The sequence below is a fragment of the Priapulus caudatus genome, unplaced genomic scaffold, assembly GCF_000485595.1.
Source record: "Priapulus caudatus unplaced genomic scaffold, Priapulus_caudatus-5.0.1 Scaffold2304, whole genome shotgun sequence".
In the NCBI taxonomy this organism is placed as follows: Eukaryota; Metazoa; Priapulida; class Priapulimorpha; order Priapulimorphida; family Priapulidae; genus Priapulus; species Priapulus caudatus.
Genome location: NW_014579365.1, coordinates 22,037 through 35,438, shown reverse-complemented (window position 1 = coordinate 35,438; position 13,402 = coordinate 22,037). Strand labels below are relative to the sequence as shown.

Here is a 13,402-nt window from a genome sequence, read left to right as displayed (position 1 = left end):
CCCCTCCCTTCCTCTCCACCCCCTTCCCCCTTCCCCTTCCCCTCCCCCCTGTTTCAATTTCATCCTGGGGAGAACCCTGATTTATGATATTATTTACACTGTACTAATACTACTAATACTAATTACTATAGTAATTAGTATAGACTTAACTCTAGTAACTATAGCCCACGTACAGTTGCCGCTGGGCTATAGAACCAGCCATTAGGGATGCGCGGGACCAACTTAATCGCGCTTGTTCGCGACTATAAAACGTCTGTGGTAGGCAATTAATGCCTCTTATCTGAAGTGAATCTGTCTTAAAGGGATAGTAGCAACCCTCGACACTAACCGTTGTCCGATTGCCTGGGACAAGTGAAAGTCTACGTCGGACAAGTTATTCTCTTGCCTAGTTGCCCGATCGGACAACTGAAAAGTTCGAGTTGTTTAATATTTATTTAACATCCTCTGAGCCAGGGCGCTATCGCACCACATTCTCACTTCAAACGTTTTCAAAGGTCCCTGAAAAAAGCAACCCGCAACACCCACTGTTACCATTACAGATTTATTCAGAGCGGCAATGCGTACCTCCCTGGCGGGGCGGCCTTGATTTATGTACTGGGGTGGTGGTACGATTTTTTATAAGTCGGTTGGGGCATATTCATTACTGAATATGTAGGGGGTGGGCATCGCTGGGATGAGAGGACGACAGCAAAACTCTTTCCTGTGATTGAGGAAAAAGCTGCAATCGCTAATGACACACACTGAGCGTGCCAGCATGCAAACATAAACGTGTGAATTTCATTACGATTTTACATGTACTGTATTTATTCGTGTATAAGTATAATTCTTGTATTTTACAAGTCTCACCCCATATTTTGCATTGAAAAGTTGGTACAAACATTGGTACAATAAATTGACTACGTCATGAATTTTCCATGGTAAAATTTGTAAAAAAATAATTGCCATTTTTTTACATTAAAAGTAAGTACTAATGTTACTAAATATATATCCTCACGATTTGGTAATTTTTGTTGTCGAACACTAAATTCCCCAGTACTGTTCAGATACTGGCGTCTCTCTGTTTTTCACCGGCAAATTAGGGCATATAAAGAAGGTATATAAGCATGAAAAGTAAACAGAAACACTAATTGTATTTTCATACATTTTATTTTGTACAAATAACACAGAAATATACTACTTGATGGTGCTAGAAATTCGTGACGTAATCACTTTAACAAGATTTCTTAGCCTCGTCTATAAGTCACACCCCCTGATTTTTTTTATTGAAGTTGTGTACAAAAAGCGCGGTTTATACACAAGTAAATACGGTATAATAATATATACTGTAAGTGTAATACACACGCACGCACGCACGCAAACGCGCGCGCAGACACATGCATAATATAGGTATGTGCGAGCCTATATGCACGCAGGGAATACTGGCAAAAATATCAGTAGTGTATAATATATATATATATATGTTATATATGTATATATATCTATTTATATATCTATTTATATAATATAGATCTCTATATTATACACTCCTGATAATATGATATGCACTAAACCAAAAGAGGACATTAACAGCTCATAGATTGCACAAGTAAATTTTGGACAAGTAAAATCAAAATGCAGACAAGTAAAAATTGCTTCTTGTTGCCCGACAGGACTGAAAAATAAGCGTCGAGGCATGAGTAGACTCTAGGATTTTACTGCATACAACTGTACTTACTGTATAACAAATCATCTATACCCAGACATATTTGTTACAGATACCTAATTTAATTGTTATAATTAATTACACATCAACGCTACAAAATTTGAACGGCGCCATGACACCCGCGACCGTGCTGCCACCCCGAAAAAGATGCGTATTTGACAATTTATATTGCACGTTACAGACCGAGGGCTAATCACAAAAGTGCAATTATATTTATACCTAAATGCTATTTAACTGAACGATATTCATTTTAGGGCAAATTTATCCATATTATAACTGAAACTATATGTCGTTTATAAGATATTACATCCGTTAAATTGCTTTTTTTTTTGAAATAATAAAAAGAAAACATCCCTCGGTCTTGTAGCCTTGCGACTGAAAGTAGTTGATTGCCGAAACTCATCAGATCATGCGCTGAGAGGCGCCACCGTCGGGTCGTAATCAAACTTGTAGTCGTTGTTTTAAAAAGTTTCGTTAGATAATATTTCTAATATGGTGATTGTTTGAAATTCATTTTTTATGTTAGCGTATTTTAACCTAATAATCTGAGAAATAACCCTAGAACTAGGAGTGAAACGGATCGCACCTAAAATTATATCAGCTACGTCGACATTTGACTCTAAACTAATGTGCAACGGTATACTTGCGGTATAATTTCTTGTGAGACGAACATATCAATGTTCCGACATATCATATCCAATTTTTTTTCGGCGGCGCGCGGCGGTCAGCTGAAGCACGTCGCTGGGAACTATGATCTCCAACGGTGGTAGGGTGGGGGCTCTGGGCTTAGGTTGTGGACAAAACTGTTGTTGGTCAATAACAACCTTAAGTTCGAATCGAAAAGAACGATAATGTAATATTAGTTTTTGTCATGAAAGATGGAACAACAAGTGTATAATTAACCAAGTGATAAATTTGTTTGACTCAACCGGTTGCTGGTATGACACGTCCCGCTGCGTTTGCCATCCTGTCAAGGAGCTTCTCAACAGACTAACTGAAGTTAATCAGATTTCTGACACCAGATGGCATGTGGTGGGTCAATAGCTTGAGTCAACTGTGACTAGCTGTTCCCCCCTCGTACCCGGTTGATATTGTGGGGCGTTGCGGAATCAGCAGATGGCAACTGCCTTCCAATCAACGCGCTGATTTTGTTAGGCTCGGCGATCAATGATTCGAAATTCTCCGCCCAAATCGATGGCTGTGGTTAGTGTCCTTCGCTAACATGATCAGGTGAATCGGCGGGTAATTTGGATTTACAGAGCGCTGTACAGCCGGTACTGGTGTATGTTTCGCTGCGGCTAGTGAGATTTGTGCTACGGGTGGTGCTACGTCTTTTGTTTCTTTTTAGGCGGGTTTTAATTTTCGGCGTGTTCTCCGAATGTAACTTCTTTACACATAGACCGGTATTTCTATAGAGCAGGTCCGTAAGTGTTGTGCATGTCTGTTCATGTCTTTTAGGATGTTTAAAAGCCGTTTTAGGTTTCAACGGTTCACTGTTGACGCCACACCTTGCCATTTTTTTCTGCATTACGGACTTCGTCTATATAAATACCTATGGCTCATGTTGTGAAAGAAGTTACATTTGAGAAACGGCGCGAAATTGTTTAAAACCCGCCTAACAGAACACCAAAGGATGTAGACACGTAGCAACCCAATCTTTATAGTGACCAGCGAGAACAGTTCGGCTACCGAGATCAGCAAATCCGGCGGTCATCTGATCTGTACGCCGAAGGACAACCACTACACCATCGTTGGCGCGAATTCCGCAGATAATGATCGAGCTAGAGCCTAAAAATCAGGCGTTGGATCAGAGGCCATCTGGTATCCGCAGACCCCAAATATCAAACCGGACGAGGGGATACAAGGTTAGTCACGTGTGGACTTAAGCTATTGACCACCAACACACTTGTGGTCAAATTGATTAAATTCAGTTAGCTTGAGAAGCTTCCTGACAGGGAGTGCGAAAGTCAGCGGGTACGTTTATACAGCGACGGTTTGAGTAACAAATTACTTGAGTTATTTATATTATTCTACCAACGGAAGATGAACTTATTCAATGAGTGTATGAACAATTACTAATTGATTATTTGTACTTGACAACCAACAATGATTTTTGTCCACAACCAAACACACTGTTGCCGCACCCTTCCAAGGCTCGACAGTGCGGAAATAATAGTTCCGCTGATGGATGGGAGTAAGTAGTCCGCGCATCCCTTAATGGCTGGTTCATACTAGCACCGCGCGAACTGTACGGCGGGCTAATAGTTACTAGAGTAGTATGCTATACTAGTGTTAGTGTAATGATTGGCTATTGTATCATTGCCTTCGACAATCAATTTTTTAGTCCAACAGCCAAAACGGCAGCCCGTAATACAATTATCTAAAGTCTATCGTAAATGTGCTGATTTCATGTGAACTATAGAATCAAAATTTTGCTGTGTTTTACTTTTAGGCTATATTTATTATATTGTATTTGATATGCCGTGTACCACATTGTCATTGACACTGTCATAAAGTCATTTATATTTTGTTTGACAGGTAGTGAACGCCTATTTTCTGGTAGCAGGATATTACTTATTGAAGCTGCACCTTACATGAAGCTTACTGGCCAGCTGTCAGAAACATACGGAAACAGGGTCTGTGCACTTACCCCTGGAACCAAGGAGCTTCTGGAATGTTAGTATGTTCGTTCCAGATATTTACATGTTTGATCAGTTACTGTGTTTAAAACTGTAAACGACAGATTATGAGTCAGTTATAGTCTATTCTTCTATAGTTATGATATTTCCTGGCAATCACTCGGTGTCTCACTAAAACCTCGTTGCAAAATCAAATACATTTACCATAAATCAGTACATGTATTTGTATTTAAATTACATCCAATTAAGATTTAATAATAATAATAATAATAATAATAATAATAAATACGAGACAAAATGGCAGCTCTCGTTTCTAATTTAAAATAAATAAATTAGAATAAAGTTGTTCATTATTCAAAAAACAGTTTTAACTCAACATTCTTGATGATCCATGCATAACTACTACTGCCACATAGCAGTACTCATTACAACATATGCAATTTCATAATGGGCATGTTGCAATCAGTTAGTAATAATCACACGTAACTTTTTCTTTTCTGAATCATGTGACCTTCATGGGTTGGCGGTGCAGCATTCGGAGCATGGGAAACGATATGCAGCATGCGCAAGCAAACTGTGAGGAGAATGCAGGTGAGTGTTCATGCACAAGCAAACTGTGAGGAGAATGCAGGTGAGTGTTCATGCGCAAGCAAACTGTGAGGAGAATGCAGGTGAGTGTTCATGCACAATTACATTCAACCATTGCTTAATAATAATTTGATTCCTCACAAACTTATTTCTGTCTGTCAACCAACATTTTATTCAAAAGAGTACATGCATGTCAAATTATATGGCACTAGACAGGGTAAAAAAAAAGGCGTAGACCTAATCTACAGGGCATTGCTCCAGTAAGCCGCCACTGCATCACACTACAGGCAGGGTGGTTCATATCCTAAAATTCAAACATGTAAAACTGGGAACTCAGAAGAATGCTTTAGATATTATGTGAAATTATGTGCACGAAGCTCAGGGGTTTTAGATGCTCTCTGGTGCAATCTGAATAAGCAATCATACTTAGAGCTACTTTTAAAGTGAACGCAATTTTTGGCTAAAATTGAGCAAAATGTAGCCATTTCAGACCATGAAACAAAGTTTATGGCAACAAATCATGCTAGAAAGTCATTAGTAATACTCATTCAATGTAATTCAGTGCAATTTGAAAGTTTATGGTTGCCTAATAAATATTTATGCTCTGAAACTTCAATATTGTAATTTTTTTACTTTGGCGCCTAACCGAAAATCACATAATTAGCTGTACAGAAAAAACGTACTTGACCCAGAAGTGTTACCCAAACTTTTTTTGAGAGTCTTACCATACGGAATGAGAAAATATAAGGTTTTGCTCTAAAAGAGTCATGTANGCAAGTCTAACACACATGGCATACACAGCTCCTCAACTAGAGGTAAGTCTAAACACATCATACACAGGCTGCCTCAACTAGAGGCAAGTCTAACACATTGTACTGACAGCTGTCCTCAACTAGAGCAAGTCTAACACATCATGCACGCTCCTCAACTAGAGCAAGTCTTAACACATGCATAGCACAGCTATCTCAATCTAGAGGCAACGTCTACACATGCATACACAGCTATCTCAACTAGCAAGTCTAAACACAAGAATGCATACACAGCTGCCTCAAACTAGAGGCATAGTTAACAACAAATCGTATACACAGCTGCCGTCAACTAAGCGCAAGTCTAACAACATCATACACAGCTACCTCAACTAGAGGCAAGTTCTAACACATGCACACACAGCTGCCTCAACTAGAGCAAAGTTCTAACACCATGCATACAGCAGCTGTCTCACAATTAGAGGCAAGTCTAACACATGCATAACACAGCTGCCCAACTAAAGGAGCAATCTAACACCATGCATACACAGGCTGCCTCACTAGAGGCAGTCTAACACATTCATTACACGCTACCTCAATAAAGGCCAAGTCTAACACATGCATACACAGCAGCGCTCAACTAGAGCAAGTCTAACACATGCATACAGCTGCCTCAACTAGAGGCAAGTCTAACAAACCATTGCATACACAGCGTGCGCTCAACTAGAGGCAAGTCGTAACAATGTACTGAACAGCTGTCTCAACTAGAGGCAAGTCTAACACATGCAATGACAGCTGGCCTGCAACTAGAGGCAAGTCTAACACATGCATACACAGCGTGCAATCAACTATGAGGCTAAGTCTAACACATGCAATACACAGCTGTCCCTCAACTAGGCAAGTCTAACACATGCATACACAGCTGCCTCAGGTAGAGCAAGTCTAACACAAAGTACCAGCACGTGCCTCAGGTAGAGACAAGTCTAACACATGTACTCACACGTGCCTCAGGTGAGGCAAGTCTAACACATGTACACACAGCTGGCCCTCAAACTAGAAAGCAAGTCCCTAACACATGCATACACAGCTGCCGCAACTAGAGCAAGTCTAACACATGCATACACAGGCTGCCTCAACCTAGAACAAGTCTAACACATCATACACAGCTGCCTCAACTAGAGACAAGTCCTAAACACATTGAATACACAGCTGCCTCAACTAGAGAGCACAGTCTAACACATGCATAACACAGCTGCCTCAGACTAGAGGGCAAGTCTAGACACATGCATACACAGCTTGCCTCTAACTAGAGGCAAGTCCTAACACATGCATACAACAGGCTGCCTCACTAGAGGCAAGTCTAACGACATGCATACACAGCTGCCTCAACTAGAGGCAAGTCTAACACATGCGCATACACCAGCTGCCTCAACTAGAGCAAGTCAACACATGCATACACAGCGCCTCACTAGAGCAAGTCTAACAACATGCAACACAGCAGCTGCCTCAACTAGAGGAAGGCAAGGTACTAACACATTGCATACACAGCTGGCCTCAACTAGAGGCAAGTCTAAACACATCATACACAGCTGCCTCAAAACTAAGAGGCAAGTCTACACATGCATCAACACCCCACAGCTGCCACTCAACTAGAAGGGCAAGTCTAACACATGAAACACTCAGACTGCCTCAACTAGAGGCAAGTCTAACCATGCATACACAGCTGCTCAACATAGAGAGAGCAAAGTCTAAACACAGTGCATAACAAGCATGGCCTACAACTAGCAGGCAAGTCTACTACAGCAGCACACACAGCTGCCTCTAACTAGAAGCAAGTCTAACCAACATGCATACCACAGCTTGTCTACAACTAGAAGCAAAGTCTAACAACATCAATAGCACAGCTGTCCTCAAGCTAGAGGAGGCAAGTCTATACAGCATGTAACACAGCTGTCTCAACTAGAGGCAAGTCTTAACAAAGCATGTATAAACACAGCTGCCTCACTAGAGGCAAGTCTAACACATGCATACACAGCTGCCTCAACTAGAGGCAAGTCTAACACATGCATACACAGCTGCCTCAACTAGAGGCAAGTCTAACACATGCATACACAGCTGCCTCAACTAGAGGCAAGTCTAACACATGCATACACAGCTATCTCAACTAGAAGGCACAGTCTAACACATGCATACAGCAGATGCCTCAACTAGAGGCAAGTCTAACACATGCACAGCACAGCTGCCTCAAACTAGAAGGAGGAAGTCTAACACATGCATACACAGCTGCCTCAACTAGAGGCAAGTCTAACACATGGCATACACAAGCTGCCTCAACAGAGGCAAGTCTATAACACAATGCATACACAGCGTGCCTCAACTAGAAGGCAAGTCTAAACACATGCATAGCAGCAGCTGCCTCACTAGACAGGCAAGTCTAACACATGCATAACAGCTGCCTCCAGGTAGAGGCATAGTCTAACACATGCATACACAGCTTATCTCAACTAAGAGGCAAGTCTATAACACATGCATATCACAGCTGGCCTGCAACTAGAGCAAGTCTGAACACCTGCATACACAGCTGCCTCAACTAGAAGCAAGCTAACACATTCACACCCACGCTGTCTCAACTAAGAGCAAGTCTAACACAATGCATACAACAGCTGCCTCAACTAAGAGGCAAGTCTAACACATTCACCAACACAAGCTGCCTCAACTAGAGTCAAGTCTAACACATGCATACACAGGCTGCCTCAGACTAAGAGCCAGTCTAACACATGCATACACAGCTGGCTCAGGTAGAGGCAAGTCTAACAACATGCATACAGCACTATCTCAACTAGAAGACAAGTCTAACACCATGCATACAGCAGCTGCCTCAACTAGAGACAAGTCTAAAACACATCATACACAGCTGCCTCAACTAGAAGGCAAAGTCTAACACATGCATACACCCAGGCTGCCTCCAACTAGAGCAAAGTCTAACACATGCTACACACTGCCTGCAACTAGAGGCAATCTAACACATGCATAGCACAGCTGTCTCAACAAGAGGCAAGTATAATCACATAACATACACAGCTGTCTCAACTAGAGGCAAGTCCTAACACCCTGCACACACAGCTGCCTCAACAAAGGTCAAGTCTACCACATGCAATCACAGCTGTCTCAACTAAAGGGGCAAGTCCTAACACAATGCATTAACCGCTGCCTAACTAAGAGCAATCTAACACATGCATACACAGCTGCCTACAACTAGACAAGTCTTAACACATGCATACACATCAGCTGCCTCAACTAACAGGCAAGTCTAACACATCATACACAAGTGCCTCACTAGAGGCAAGATCTAACACATGTGATTACACAGCTGCCTCAACTAGAGGAGCAAGTCTAACAACATGTACACCAGGCTGCCTGGCAACTAGAGGCAAGTCTAACACATGATACACAGCTATCCTCAACTAGAGGCAATCTAACACAATCACACAACAGCTGCTCAACTAGAAGGCAATCAGTCTAACAAAGCATCATACACAGCTGCCTCAACTAGAGGCAAGTCTATAAACACATTGCATACACAGCTGCCTCAACTAGCAGGCAAGTCTAACACATGCAATACACAACTGCCCAAAACTAGAGGCAGAGTCTAACACATGCATCACACAGCTGCCTCATACTAGAGGCAAGTCTACAACAGCATACACAGCTGCCTCATAACTCAAGGCAGTCTAACACATGCATCACAGCTCCTCAACTAGAGCAAGTCTAACACATGCATACACAGCTGCCTCAAAACTAGAGGCAAGTCTAACCACATCATACCACAAGCTGGCCTCAACTAGAGGCAAGTCTAACACATTATACACCAGCTCCTCACTAGAGACAAGTCTAACACATGCATACACAGCTGCTCAACTAAAAGGGCAAGTCTAAACACATGCATACACAGCGCCTTCCAACTAGAGGCAAAGTCTAACACATGCATACACAGTCTGCCTCACTAAGCAAGTCTAAAACCATGGCATACACACTGCCTCAACTAAGGCAAGTCTAACACATGCATACACACTGCCTCAACTAAAGCAAGTCTAACACCATGCATACACAGCTGCCTCAACTAGAGGAAAGTCTAACACATGCATACAACAGCTTGGCCTCAACAAGCAAGTCTAAACCATGCATACAGCAGGCTGCCGTCAACACTAGAGGCAAGTCCTAACACATGCATACCACAGCTGTCTCAACTAGAGGCAAGTCTAACACATGCATACACAGCTGCCTCAACTAGAGCAAGTCCTAACACATGCATACATCAGCTGCCTCAACTAAGGCAAGTCCTAACACATGCATACACAAGCTGCCTCAACTAGAGCAAGTCTAACACATGCATACAAGCTGCCTCAACTAGAGGCAAGTCTAACACATCCATAACACAGCTCCTCAACTAGAGGCAAGTCTAACACCTGCCAAACACAGATGCCTGCAACTAGAGGCAAGTCTAACTCAATGCATATCACAGCTGGCCTCAGACTAGAGGCAGTGCTAACACCATGCATAACACAGCTGTCTCAACAGAGGCAAGTCTAACAACTAATGCATAACAGCTGCCTCAACATAAGGAGCAAGTCTAACACATGTACTAACAGTTGTCTAATAAACTAGAGCAAGTCTAACGGATGTACATTCTCCACTCAAGTCTTACGGTTGATCAGTTGTAACGTCTGTGTAACAATACCTGGTATGCATGTCGACCAACCACCCTTCCCTACAACGTTCGACACCCCTGTTCCCCCCACTCTTCATCCTCCACCTGTTACCCTCAACCATTCAGCCTCCCCTACCCTCCAGCCTCTGCACTATGTGAGTAATGTGTGGAAGCCCCCCCTCCGCCCCGTGTTTGACATTATAATGCTGAATGTGTTATTTGTGTACCAATGTTAGGTGATGTACAGTGCCAAGGTAGAAAGCTATGAGCTGCCAAAACCTCATCAGCACAGCAACTACCGGGATTCGCTGGCCACCCTGCATTTAAGTGATGGAGGGAGATCAGACTAGACTTGTGGTGAGATAGTTATACATGATGAACACAGTGTAAATGCTACTCAATCATAACCATGTTGTGTTCCATAAACAGTTACTCATATATCCGCTCTGTTTGTCTACTCATGATGTCATGTGGAATGATCTGAAATGCTATTTGAAAAGTTATTACTATGAGAAGTATTGTAAATAATTATAAGAATTTTTTGAATTGTACTACATTCGCGCTGATTGCACAGCCCACTAGAGGCCACTGTACATTTTAATTGCGCATTAATTACAGGTCGGAGCAGATGGGATCAATTCTCTGCTCAGAAAGACGATGGAAGTGAAGAATATTGAGTGGAACTACGACCAGATGGGAGTTGTTGCAACCCTCATCTTCTCAGAGGTAGAACATGCTACATTCTAGTTACAGCTAGCAGACTTACACATGCATATCAGCATTGCTTATGATTGGTTCTCCGTAACATTTTTGTCACGTGTTTACATGATTAGTCAGTGAAGCTACGAACGGTAAGTTGTTTTAGCATAGCTAGCTAGACAGAGCTGCGCGCAACAAGATCGCGCTACATGATGTATTAGAGAGAATGTAGACGTGGTTAGGTTAGACCAGATTAGAGGGTATTGTGAATGGGGTATGACGCGCCTGTGGGAACGGTTACATCGTGCGGGAGTATGTTGTGAGAGTTTTTGGGGGTGGGGGGGGGGGGTTTAATATGATAGGACAGAGATGTAGGAAGGGTTCTGGTTCTGGTCGCAGAAGAGGCACACGCGCGTATGTGCGTGTGTCGTTCTTTGTCTCTTGTGGCGATGTGACGACGCTGCGTATGCGTTATTAAAAGTTTATTCCGGTACTACAACAAGTTTGGCTTTCTATCATCATTCCTGTTTACACTCCATCTGGTTAGAGTTAAGGTTAGGGTTAGGAGGAGTAGCCAGTTCCTCATTTTTCCAGGGCGTTAGTAGGATTTCCACTCTATAATCCTCAATGCTTTTATTCTCATGTGTGGCCATAATCATCGGTGGGTTACATTTCCACTGTAAGAGATAGTTACCTGTGATTGTTCATGTTGCAGCCAACAGAGAACAATGTTGCCTGGCAAAGTTCCTTCCCACTGGTCCAGTCGCTATTCTGCCAGTAAGTCATTGAAAAGCTTCATAATAACAAGAGCACTCTGCGGTCAATCAGTGTAGGTTTTAAAGACTGCTACACGAACAATAACTCTTGCAAACCCATGGTAACTTGGATCCAGACAACTAGAAATCTAGCTGCCTGATGTGCAGGTTACGCTTCCAACGTTAATGTCTACAAGATTAATTATTTATTATTATTATATATATATATAGTATAGTGTAATATTATATTAAAGCCCCACTAGGTGGTAGCACTATGCAGGTTGATGTTAAAGTATTAAATCCCTAATGTGCAATCCTTTGACAGTGAAACAGACAAATTAATTAAATAAGAAGGAAGTCTGCAGTCTTATCAAGCATGTATTATCTTGCCAAAGTTCTAGGTACTTTGCTAGATGGCAGAACTGTCCAGTCGTGTTACATTTTTGTACCTTACATTTCAGCTGACAGATACGATGAGCTCATTGATATGGACAACAACGACCGACCGAGCGAAGGAACTGCTGGACATGACAGAGGAAACATTTGTTGACTCCTTGAATACCGCCTTGGTGAGAACATCAACAATCACACTGCTATAAACCAGAGCTGTTGGAGAGAGATGGAAATCTCTGCTGCAGCTATACCCATGTAGCTCTTCGTTGTTGCTACAGGGCTATTATGACCAACAGTAATGAGAAACAGCAGCGAATCCTTGCAGCATGGCTGGCTAAGCTGTAGCCCGTGACACAAATATATATATATATGTGAATAAATATGCTAGCTGGCAACATAAACGCTCGGAAATTAGCCGTGACACAAATCAAACTGACTCACTATAAAGTTTGCGAGATTGGATGTTTTGTAGAACGTAGAATGCAAAACGAACCAAAAACACAAATACACAGCCATGTCGGTTTTAGGTAACACAGGCTTTAGTGAGATTCACTGTTGTTTCGCAGCACTGTGGGTCATATAGCTCTGAAGCAGTAGCTAGCAAAGGGCCACAGAGTTATATCTATCTGTGAAGATAATGGTGAAGTAGTTAGAGTGATATTCTCATTCACAGTCAAAGTCTAGTTATGTAACTTTGGATTGAGTGGAAATAGTCATCATAAAGATACAGCAGCAAATCAATGTCACTGAGATGTTGATACAATAGAGTTCATTATCGATAGATATTAATATAGAGTTTCAGTTATAATTCGAGAAACTGTATTATGCTTCATTTCACTCTCAACATTCAGAGTTCAGACTTTTCTGCTTCTACTGTAAAATTTTTGTTATGTGAACATTGAGAAGAATTAACTTTCTTTGGCGTAGCAAGTTTTAACCACTTTGCCTCTAGTTGAGGCACGTGTGAGTACATGTGTTAGACTTGCCTCTACCTGAGGCACGTGTGTGTACATGTGTTAGACTTGTCTCTACCTGAGGCACGTGTGAGTACATGTGTTAGACTTGCCTCTAGTTGAGGCAGCTGTGTATGCATGTGTTAGACTTGCCTCTAGTTGAGATAGCTGTGTATGCATGTTTTAGATTTACCTCTAGTTGAGATAGCTGTGTGTGCA

General features: G+C 42.0%; 1 protein-coding gene across 1 annotated transcript in view; it reads left to right on the top strand.

Moving 5' to 3' along the window:
• The first annotated feature begins 3,474 nt into the window (after window positions 1–3,474).
• LOC106818526 (ubiquinone biosynthesis monooxygenase COQ6, mitochondrial-like) overlaps window positions 3,475–13,402 on the top strand; it is a 17,417-nt gene continuing 7,489 nt past the window's right edge. The window contains 9 exon segments of the mRNA XM_014823226.1: window positions 3,475–3,523; window positions 4,241–4,378; window positions 4,874–4,972; window positions 10,712–10,740; window positions 11,002–11,109; window positions 11,798–11,822; window positions 11,825–11,859; window positions 12,299–12,406; window positions 12,703–12,757. Coding sequence (XP_014678712.1) covers window positions 3,475–3,523; window positions 4,241–4,378; window positions 4,874–4,972; window positions 10,712–10,740; window positions 11,002–11,109; window positions 11,798–11,822; window positions 11,825–11,859; window positions 12,299–12,406; window positions 12,703–12,757 — 646 coding nt within the window.